General features: G+C 53.8%; 1 protein-coding gene across 1 annotated transcript in view; it reads right to left on the bottom strand.

Moving 5' to 3' along the window:
- LOC119102713 (uncharacterized) overlaps window positions 1-3646 on the bottom strand; it is a 5644-nt gene extending 1998 nt beyond the window's left edge. The window contains exons 1-7 of the mRNA XM_037226172.1: window positions 3637-3646; window positions 3080-3196; window positions 2817-2874; window positions 2126-2223; window positions 1644-1744; window positions 1123-1267; window positions 42-238 (exon numbers count right to left, since the gene is read on the bottom strand). Coding sequence (XP_037082067.1) covers window positions 42-238; window positions 1123-1267; window positions 1644-1744; window positions 2126-2223; window positions 2817-2874; window positions 3080-3196; window positions 3637-3646 — 726 coding nt within the window. The remainder of the gene's footprint in view (window positions 1-41; window positions 239-1122; window positions 1268-1643; window positions 1745-2125; window positions 2224-2816; window positions 2875-3079; window positions 3197-3636) is intronic.
- Window positions 3647-11747: the final 8101 nt, after the last annotated feature.

The following is an 11747-nucleotide window of genomic DNA, read 5'->3' as shown; positions in this document are numbered from 1 at the left end:
CGGTGATGGCAGTGGCTACCAAACGGTTGGGGGCCAGCGGCGGGCTGCTGGTCATCCCCGTCAGCAGCGGCTGCCAAGGACTCACGTGTCGGCCGGGTGGCGGCGGACAGCTTGCGGGCGCGCTCGTTGTCGAAGTCGTCGCCAGCCGTCGGGTCGTAGTCGGGGTCGTCGGCGTCGACGGCGGTCGGCGGCTGGCCCTCGACGGTGACGTGCCGCGCCCCGGTAAGGCGCACCATCGCTGCGACAGGGTCGCGGTACGTTAGCGCCCGGCCGACCTCGACGCCCATACACCGCCGAGCCCGTGCGCCCCGATGAGGCGCACCATCGCTGCGACAGGGTCACGGCACGTTAGCGCCCGGCCGACCTCGACGTCCATACACCGCCGAGCCGCCGAGCCCGTGCGCCCCGGTGAGGCGCACCATCGCTGCGACAGGGTCACGGCATGTTAGCGCCCCGGCCGACCTCGACGTCCATACACCGCCGAGCCCGTCCGTCAGCAGCTGGTGCCGTCAGCGCCCGACCGACCCTCGGCGCCCACACATCGCCCAGTCCGTCCGCCGGCGGCTGGTGCTGTCAGCACCCGATCCTACCGTCCCGTCCCAGTCTGTCGGTTGTCCTGGCCAGCCCACCTCCCGTCCCAGTCTGCGGCTGTCCTGGCCAGCCCACCTCCCGTCCCAGTCTATCGGCTGTCCTGGCCAGCCCACCTCCCGTCCCAGTCCATCGGCTGTCCTGGCCAGCCCACCTCCCGTCCCAGTCTATCGGCTGTCCTGGCCAGCCCACCTCCCGTCCCAGTCTGTCGGCTGTCCTGGCCAGCCCACCTCCCGTCCCAGTCTGTCGGCTGTCCTGGCCAGCCCACCTCCCGTCCCTGTCTATCGGCTGTCCTGGCCAGCCCACCTCCCGTCCCAGTCTATCGGCTGTCCTGGCCAGCCCACCTCCCGCTCCAGTCCCAGCCTCCGCCCCACCTCCCGGTCCCAGTCTGCCGGCTGTCCTGGCCAGCCCACCTCCCGTCCCCTCAGTCCGGTCAGAGTCTGCCGGCTCCTGGTCTGTGTCCCACCCACCCGTTCTGTGCTGTCCTGCCCCGGCCGCGCCGCCCGTCCCAGTCCCGCCGGCGGCCTCACATACGTGGCTTGGGCAGCAGCGGGCGGCCCCTGCCACGTGACGAGCTGACGGTGGCGGCCCGGGCCGGCGTGAGCGCCGCCGCCGCTGTCGTCGGCCTGGCCGTGATCAGCGCGTCATACTTGGACTTGCCCTGCTTGCCGTGCGAGCTCTGCGGGTGAGGGAGACACCAGCGGTCAGGGTCGGCTTCGAGCAGGGGCGAGTGGCACCCTGAGCCCGCGATCAGTCGGCGAGTCAGAAAACAACGAACAGTTCGATAAGCCAAGAACATGATGCACAGCTCCACCACAAACGCGAAATCTCAGTACGGATGAGGAAAAAAATTATACACATAAACATTTTGATGGCTCAAAGCGCACCGCAAAAGCACAGTGCTTGCCCCCAGTGAATTATGATGAAGCCACAGCCGAAAATGGCATGGATCGTAAAGTGCACAGACATGTCAACTGATATACAAAGAGAACAGCGCGTCTACGTGCCAGTGAGTACGACCGATGTGGGGCGGCGGCGGGTCGCCTGGTACTCACGGGCGTAATGTCTCCCTGTGCCTCGGATCGAAGACGGGTCTCCACCCAGGAGATGGCCTGACGCCGCGCCATGCGTAGCCGCCGGATATGCTCTTCGGGACCTGGCGGCGGCGGCGGCGCGGGGGTGATGCGGCCTACCGGCGCCCGACCCCGCACGGCCACCGCCCCTGGTTCGCCCCGCGCGGCCAGGGGCGGCGCCGGCAGACGACACAGCGTACGCAGGCTGTCACACCGCTGCAACCAGAGACAGGCGTACGAGACGAGCGGACGTGGCGCACGATCACAACTCCAGCGGCGCTCGCACTCCCCGCAACAGCCGTTCACAGCCAAAGCCCAGATTTCGGGCAACGTGGCATCTCAATCTATAAAAAAGGTGAACCGCCGAATCAACACTGCGTCTCTCCATGGTTTATTGCTCGCCTTCGGCACATCACCTTCAGCGTTCTGCCGCTTACACGGGGCTGCGCGACTTTTGACATTACCTCCGGCGCTAGTCTCATCCACCTTCTTGGTGACGGCCTCCTTGATCTTTACCAGCTCCATAAATGTCAGGTCATTGTGCGACGGGGTAGGCTCCGATCTGGAAGACACCGGAGCAACACCCAGTAAGTCACCACGGCGGCAGCCAGACAAAGACTACAACATGCTGCTGTGGGGTATAATGGCCGAGTGGTTAGCTCCTTGGACTCGCACGGGGGGGCCCAGGTTCGAATTCTGGTTGTACCATGGCTTTTGAGGGCTGATATGGCCAATGCAGTCACTGGCGCTTGACTCTGACTTGACTTGGACTTGACTTGACGTGAGCCGCGTCCCCTTTTTTAGAATGAGAAAAACCACACCGCGGTACAATCTCTCAGCGACATTCAGAGAACGTTCATGTTAATATAAGGCAGGCATATTGCAGTAGCAGCGTAGCGTCCACAATGCAGAAGCAATGGGCACCGCGCCAGCGACTCAATCTGCCACATGACAGAGTCGTCATATAGCCGGCCGTCATCCAACAAATCAAGTGAGGATATTGAGACGGTTCTTATGGCTTGGCCAGAGCACCGCACCACTGCACGGAGCCCGCTCGTTCGAGGACCTGACGGCGGGCAGCGGCCGTCCTTCTCACCCGATTCGTCGGTGTTCTGTATAACCAGTCTGTCGCGCACCACCACCAGCCGCACGCGCCGCTCGGGCAGCTCCAGCACCTCGATGGGGCCGTTGTGGCGCGCCCCCGACCGGCCCCCTGCAGGTATGTGACGCCCGGCCGGGCGCCGGGGCCCGCCGCCGGCCGGCCGCGGCCGGAGCCCCGGCCCCTTCCGCGACCGCGCGCCCGACCGCGGCGCGAGAGCGCGAGCCGCGCGGCCGACCGCGCGTCACGCCGCGGCTCGGGCCGGGTCCGCCGGTGGCCGCGCGAACGTCGGTCGCTGGCCGTGGTGAGGTACGGTCGCCCGCGTAGCTGCTGTCGTTCTCGCCGGCCGTCGGCACCTCCCAGTCGAGGTCATCCCGGTCGCCCGGGTCCTCCAGCTCGTGCTCCTCCACCTCCAGCTTGACGAGTCGGTGACGATCTCGGCGCGCGGCGCCACGTCGCCGTCACCGTCCAGCCTGGCGGGCGGCGCGTCCATCAGTGCCAGTCGGCACAGGCAGGGCAGCAGCCCCTGGCCATCATCCATGTCATCATCATCCATCATCCATACGGCCCATGTCTGCGGTTTTCATTTAAAAAAGCGCAACATCTAATCAGCAATGCCGGTGGAACTCAGTGCCAAGATAATGCCTTTTAAGAATCGTATTGACGAAATACGCATCCAAGCTCCGAAAAGGAATACGCTTTAGTTTAACGCACCATCAGCCGTGATTAAATGTTTACCAAGCATGACTCCATTTCACCCAGATCCGGCTGGTTGTTGGACGGAAACCTCCATAAGCTGTGTCATATAATATAACTTGTTTGTCACTGCCAAATGTTGTGTGGTCATGACCTCTCTCCGCGCCGCCCGGATCTGACCGGCAACCATTGCCTGAAATTTGGGCGCCTCCCGGTGTTTTCACCCTAAGACGTATTGCTCTCCATAACCGTATATTGGAAATAGTATACAAAATTGTTCTCTGTGAACAACAGGAGATGCAAATAGGCTGTTCCTGAAACTTCGACAGCACCGCGTGCCACTCACACGACTAAACGATGGATGCTGCTTGCGGGCCTCTGCCGAATCTTCTTATCACATCACACACAACCTTTCCTTTCAATGCGCTCAGTGTCCAGGTCTGTTACTGCTCACCAGCACATGTTTTATACACCCGCCGTCCACCGACACTCACGCGCTCAGACGCCGGACTACGAGCGCCGCGCTCCAAACAACAACCGCCTCTCCTGACGGGGTGGATCGCTAGGGAGAAGAGAGAGAACAGAGAACATCTCGTATACGTCACAATCCAAGTTTCTGGATTGCACGGGAAAAAAATGCTGCGTGAATTGATCATATACTGGTTAAAATTACGTTTAATTTTTTAAAATGTTGCCTTAATTACAGTTACATTTCAAGCTACTACAAATGGCGATTGTTTAAACGGCATTAAAGTGACGCCAAACACCATCCTAAACACTCGCTTGGGCACGCGGAAATCCACGGCTACTCAAGCATCTGGCTCTTGGGGAGGATTAAGCATTGGAGATAAGGCAAGTTCTCCACCAAGAAACCTGAGCTTAATAGGGTATGAAAACGCATGCAAAGGGCATTAAATAAAGGCATGCACTTTTCTCTATCAATCTACAGAGCGTCGCCATCAAATTAGGGTGCGAGCGTAAAGCTGAAGGATATTTTCTTGTTCTCTGTTGAGCAGACCGTTTGGTTTCGAATTAAATTATTTACATTTTTTTAGATTTAACTTTAATGTAACCCAGATTTTGCCAATAAATAATTTCTAAGAAATGACTAGGGTCCTAGAAAAGCCATACAAAACTGATAAATAACTGACGGCAGCTGTCGCTGAAGACTGCTTCTCTGTCCGCGCCATTTATGTAGCTTCCCGACGCCTTTTTTGAAAAGCCGCGTGCGGGAGCTGCGCCCGGCGGTGAAAGCGGATTGGTTGGACATATGGATAAAGACAATATATAAACTCAGTCTCCACCTTGGTCCCGGCCCCGGCCCCGGCCCCGGTCCCGGTCCCGGTCCCGGTCCCCGGCCCCGGTCCCGGCCCCGGTCCCGGCCCCGGCCCCCGGCCCCGGCCCCGGCCCCCGGTCCCGGTCCCGGTCCCGGCCCCGGCCCCGGCCCCCGGCCCGCGTCCCGGCCCCGGCCCCGGCCCCGGCCCCGGCCCCGGCCCCGGTCCCGGTCCGGTTCCCGGTCCCCGGTCCCGGTCCCGGTCCCGGTCCCGGCCCCGGCCCCGGACCGCCGCTGACCTGCCGAGCGCGCGGCGCTTGTTCAGACGTGATGGATGACACTTGGACGGCGTCAGCGGCCGACAGCACGTCGTCCGCAGCGGCGCATCACGGGCCGCAGGTGGGCGCTGAGCGCGGTCTCCACAGGGCCGAACTCGTCGTCGCCCGGCGGCGAGCCCCCCGAGGCGTCCGACACGTCCAGCGTGTCTGTTCCTGATCAGCGCTGCCGCTCAGCGCCCGCCGCCAGCATCGGCGCCCGCTCCGTCGCCGCCTGCTCGCTGGAGCCGGCGGCGGGAGGCTCCGGCTCCGGCGAGGATCCCGACTCCGGCTCCGAGTCCGCCCCATGGCTGGCCGGCGACGACGGAGGGTCTGCCTTCCCGTCCGGCGAATGGACGCATGTTTAGGGACGGGAGGAGAGTGATAAGAGGCTTGGTACACGCTTAGACGGAGGCGACGCACTAGTTTAGGGAGACGGCCTGACCGTCATACAACGTGACCTTGGAATGCACAGGGGCAGCGCTGACCAATACACACACACACACACACACACACACACACCACACACACACACACACACACACACACACACACACACACGCACACACGCACACACGCACGCACGCACGCACGCACGCACGCACGCACGCACGCACGCACGCACGCACGCACGCACACACACACACACACACACACACACACACACACACACACACACACACACACACCACACACACACAACGCACACGCGCACGCGCACGCGCACGCGCACGCGCACGCGCACGCACACACAATCAGGTCTTCAAAGAAAACGTTTCAAAATGTATTCCTCGATTCAGTGTCGTAGCACAGCGCATGGGGCTTATGGCGTCGTGTCCAGCAGCGGCTTAAAAGGATCTGCTTAACCGAGAGAGGCTTCCCCAGCTGAAGGGCCCCTAAGCTCGGCTTACCACTTCCTGGGCGAAATCCTGGTTACATGGCGGACTCAATTTGGCACGTTAAAAACATAGGTGAAACCATTGTATCACCCAGACATCGGTCAGGACAACATTCGGATGTCACTCCTAAAGTTAAAAATACCTTGACTATCATCCATATCCGCAAAACGCTCGAAGCTTCCAGTCCTGCAAAAAAAGAGTCATGATCAGATGATCGAAACGATCAGAGTGATCGGTTTCTGTACTCGGCTTTTTTATCTCCAACTCTGAAACGATCTTTCAACGCAAATCAGAGCCATTCGTAGAACTGCCGTCCATTGACAAAAAAGGCCTAGGTGTCGTCAGGTTAAATTGTCCCAGAAGAACATTTCCAGATACCGTTGAAATAACATGCTGATATTATTTGAAAGGATTTTTTTAAAAAAATAAGCTGAATTTTTCTCAAACGTTGCCTATTCATCAGATGCAGATCTCAAGATGTATTTCTTCGAACGACGTCAAACCATATGAACAACTTCCATTTCCAAAACATGGCACTTACGCCTTTAAGCTTGGGACGGCAAAGATGTCCTTGATACAGCGCAATTCGCAGGGACAACCGTCCAATCACTGAGTAGTGTGTGCCATCGGGCTTTATATTCTTAGAGCACGGTGAGCCAATGGAACTTGGTGCGCAATGACAACTAAATACAACAAATATTTTTTCCCCAGATCGATCAGGAACTCAGGCTGCGCAAGCCGATTTTAAGTCGTCCCTATTAATTATGCATTATTGACAGCGAGAGTGCTGCCACCTAACAGCAAGAAAATCCAGCTGAAAGGCGTAATTAGGTTAGTTGTTTCGCAGTGCATGATGCATGATGGAATCAGCAAGAATAATTCATAAAAGCCTTCTCACTTGTTTCATAGCGCAGTACGTAGATATCAGGTAACCATCGAAAATATGACACAGGGCTGTCCTTTCGCAACATTACTGAGAGCCCAGAGAGTGTCCTGAAATCGCTTTTTACTTAGGTGAAGGAGAGATCTCACCACTAAAGAAGAGGTCGAAACATAAAATTTCCGACATGTCACATGTGCGACATGTAACGACACAAAAATTGGTTGAAACAAACAAAATCTGACTGATTGCTAATTGTTTCCTGTCGCTTCCTTTTTAAGGTCTAATCACCATACTGCTGGTCTAGTACCCTGCTCAAGTACATGCGTTTCCCAATTCCACACCTCCTCGCCATTCACTGTCCACTAAAGACCATGTTGTTACAGTATGATAGTAAATCGTGATAATAAGCAACGTTTGTTTTATCTGAGTTGGTAGAAAATATACATCAGATGCCAGGCGGTCTCTAGGAACCCGAGCTAGCTGTTTAGAGTCCCCCCCCCCCCCCCCAACTCAGCTCCCAGCCCAGCTGATAAGAGTACATCATACACCGGAAACCATGTTGCCCCGATCTCAACTCCGCAGACAATGAACACAACAATTTTTCACAGCGTGGCATGGCGTTGAGGGGCTCTGGGCCTGCCAACAAGATTTCTTATTAAATATACGTAGAACGAGTTAAATATATCCGATGGGTGTTGCTCATCCCTCCCCCTCCTCCCCGACAGATCCTACCAAAACACTTCCACAACGGATGGATAGCGATGTGGCACACCTTTATTATCGGACAGGTGTTGAGACCGAAGCTGTCGGATCACTGTTTCCGACCACACCTAGCAAAAACGGCGACGGCGACGCAGTTTGGATGGCAATGAAAACCAGATAGTAATTCTGACCCTGATTCGCGGTTTTTAATAGCATGGACTGATAGGGGGGGGGGGGGGGCGACTCCCTGCCGTTCCTAAACTAAAAAAGGTGGAGCCTCGAGAAAAAAATTACAGTGCATTGTTCTATACGAGATCTAGCGGCTGACAATAACTGCGCGTCCCTAGGCTACACACTGTCACTAATACGCCAGGTCAAAGGTAAGATTTTCTCAACATTAACAGATTTGTTCGGCTTTACATGTTCTTATGCACAGGGCCATGCCTCCTGGCGACGCAAAACTTCAACAGGCGTATGTATTGTCCAATTCTGAATACAATGGAATGTAATCTGTCTCGAGCGTACGCATCTGATAAAGGGTTCAGTCGATGCGACAGTGTCGGCCCACCGCGCCAGACCGCGCAATGGTAGGTTGCCGGCCTCCGCCCACACCGGCAGTAGATCGCCAGGCAAGGCTCCCAAACTACCGTCGCTCCCAAGAAACCCGAAATTCAAGGGACACGTTTATGGCGCCAGAACACGCGCAATAGATGACACAGAAGGTATCGAAATTTCGGTGCGATTGCACAGCATACCCGACAGGTACCACAAGCAAAACCTAATGGGGTGGTTCACAAGACCCCCTCTCCCCCCCCCCCCCCCTATGAAGGCTAGGGTTTATGTATCAAATAATTCAAGGCTCACTTAAAACGCTACTCGATGGCCGATTATTTTCAACAAGCACAGGCAGGAATTCCTGGGAGAGTCATACGTTGAACACCGTATGGTGACCGTGGGTGTGACTTTCAGGGGGGGGGGGGGCGGATCATATCCTGCAATGAGGCTTAGGTCACACTAAAAAGGTTAATGTTTTAACAGCAAGCCTCGACAATGAATAACGAACGGAGTGACAATTCAGCTATAAATATCTGCCAAATGATCTTTGGGTGTACGTGAACATTGCTAAATTGCAGATGGTACCATGTGATGTGTTTTAAATTGACCTGGGTGAATCCAGTAATAAGTGTGCTGAAAAAACTTGTTCTCACCTCATACTGACCCCCATTGCCCCATATAAGGAAAATCAAGACAAGGATTGATAAGCAAACCCAGGATCATGCCACCAAAGTTTAGGAAGTTGGATTTTGATTACCTGAGGAATGCACGTTTTTACAATTCCCCGCTGAAATTACTTCTTTCTGACATGTGTATGCCGTCGCATTCCAGTTAAAGGGAGTGTGTCTAGTCAAGTTGGGATTTTTAGCTGTGCACGTAGGATGGCAGGGAATTTCAAATTGAAGGTTTTGTTGCTATTGGTTTCTACTAATTCGCCTCCACTGACGAGATCTAGTCACAACCCCCAAGATTGCTTTGATTTGTATGGAAGAGCAAAGTTATCGGGTAGCCCACAAGCAATATTCACTACTAAACACATCGAAATCATTGAGAAGGCATTGTTAGTTCTAGCCAATGGCTTTTCGAGGATGTCGCTTGTCAGCGTTGACAGCAGTTTGCGAGCGCAGCGATGGTGGCGCCCGATATGTTAATGTTTGTTTTTTTTTACATTCAGCTGAGGGCTGTGGGTGCCCGGGTTTGGCCGTGTGGTATGGCTGGTCAGTTGATACGCACCGCAATTAATTCACGTTGACCTACTTTATGTTGAGATGAGGCACAAGCATTGTGTCGTGTCAATCGGCTACACCAGGCTGTATGAAAATACGATTGTTGTACGTTGTTTTGGCAGCGTCTGTAGGCGGCTCCAATGCCTATACCCTGATATAAATGACCGCATTTCGAATGCACGTGCACCGAATTCAGTGTTCGAAATAGCAGGACACATGCGCTGTTATTGTTGCTGCGATGTCGCTGGTACACCAGGCATGTTCAGGGTATCACATTTTTCCGTCTCGAATCACGCAATGGATCTGCAGGTGCGTACCCCTCTATACCGCCAGCGCTCTCCCTATCACTAAAGCGCGGTTACTCACCACATGCATTCGTCCTTTCCTATCCAATGATTGGTTCATTTTTGGCGGTGTAATTGCGCAAGACCCAACGCACATTTAAGCGCCAAAATTAACCATAGGTAGTTGCAAAACCGCCCTTGGCGTGAATTTGGAAAATAGAAAACATTAGAAACACTCCCTTTAATCTCTACAATCCCGGTCCTCCCCATTGCAGAGATGTGGTTATGCCCGGAACTCAGACTACACACAATGATATACAAAGTGTCACCGCTAGTCACAGCTGTTACCCAACATCCACTGCGAGATTATGCTTAGTTTGGCACCATCATACACGTACGGCAAAAGCCAGCTATAGCATTACAGACCTTTTCGGCTTCCACCACACTCATTTTCGCAGCCACACAGATGTCGGTTGCGACGAGAAACACAGCAACGTCAACGTAAACCAGTGAACATAATCGCAGTGAGCAACCGCCTATGTGCTACCTCCAAGGGCTACATCCACGTGCTGTCACGTATCAGACCATTGGAACAAGGTGAATGGAGTTGAGACAAACACAAGCATGAACTCGCATCTCTCCTAAGCTACCTTTATGATCAATCATCTTCATTGTGGTAATAGCTGATGACGTTTGTGACGCAGAAGCTTTTCCGCGCAGGCAGATTCGGATTCCAAAATGAAGATGCCGTAATATAACGGTGTTAAACATAATGGGCGATTAATGTTTATTGAATGGAAACGAAATGTTTTGGATCCAAAACGCAAGCGTAAGCATGTAACAGTCTCAAATGGAATTTCTAGACGATAAATACAGTGAAGACACCCTCAAATTTAAAATAGGTGCCTGCTTGTGTTCGAGACGGTTTGTGTACCGTCCGGGTGTTTTAGCAAGCTGAAAAAGAAAAGAACGTGGCCATAAATTGCCAATGGTGTAGTTTTAAATCAAAATAATCATTTCCGTACTAGTGTAGAACCTGGAAGGCAACAATTCGCAGCGACGACACATTTCAACACCATCCAAAAATATTACATTTTTGAGCCATTTCACGGCAATGAAAGGTAAAAAAAGCCCTGAGATGTGAGGACAAGGCGTCAGACTTTCCGAAAGTAGTGATGCAAAGCACAAGCCACGTTTTGAAAATGGGGAAAACCTAAGGCGGGTTTGAGTGGGCCTATCCCGACGTTATTCTGCTCGCCAGGTCTTGGAAGACACCGATATTTCTATTAATCTGGCAGTCATGTGGGGGCTTCATTTTGCTGGCGTTACAACTGCTAAGCACTGAACACAAACGCAGGCTGTTCGTAAGCCACCACATAGAGGACTATCTCCAGGTCGGGGAATGCCAAGGGGAGGGTAAGTGCCGCGCGAATGCTGGGGTTTCATCCTTGTCACATCTACTGTTTGTGCTTCGATGCTTGCCCCGTGCACGCCTACGTTTAAGTGTCATGCAACCTGGCAACCCAGTGAAGGTCCTTTTATTTCCGTGAAATTGATGCTCTCTGTCTATCAAAAGGGGATGTTTGCAATCTTTTAGCGCAGCGTCTCCAGGAATATCTTTTCCGCTTGGAGACGACTATTATCGACAGAAAATGGGCACAACAGTGGGGAACCCATGCGCTCCTTATCCCTCTGGCGATGACATTTTTTGAACCAATTCGGCACAAAGGCCCTGGCCGCCAGCCCATTAAAACCAACTTTCCTAGCTAGATTCATCGATGGAATATGGACGCACTGACAGTGTACCCTTGAATATTTTTTTTGAGTTCATGAACATTCAGCATCCGAATTTAGCTTTTACGTTGGAGAATACACGTGACAGAAAGGGGTTCATAGTTCGATGCACTGGCACCAACAGGAAGGACGAACACACAACGCACATCGTCAGAAGTGGAGCTGTTTATCAAGCCAACTATCTCCGGTAAAATTATACCTGTGGATCTGCGCATCCAACTTCCACTATCTGAATGTAATTCGTGCATGTTCCATACAGCTCTTAACAACTCATTTAGCTGTGAAAAGGAAAGGAACAGCATAAATAAAAAATGAACTTTGCTGTTGGCCAGAGGATATTTTCCGGGACTTTTAAGTATGA

The sequence above is a fragment of the Pollicipes pollicipes genome, unplaced genomic scaffold (assembly GCF_011947565.3).
Source record: "Pollicipes pollicipes isolate AB1234 unplaced genomic scaffold, Ppol_2.1 Scaffold_5724;HRSCAF=6776_pilon_pilon_pilon, whole genome shotgun sequence".
Lineage (NCBI taxonomy): Eukaryota > Metazoa > Arthropoda > Thecostraca > Pollicipedomorpha > Pollicipedidae > Pollicipes > Pollicipes pollicipes.
The sequence above is the reverse complement of the archived record's forward strand: the minus strand, read 5'-3'. Positions and strand labels throughout refer to the sequence as shown.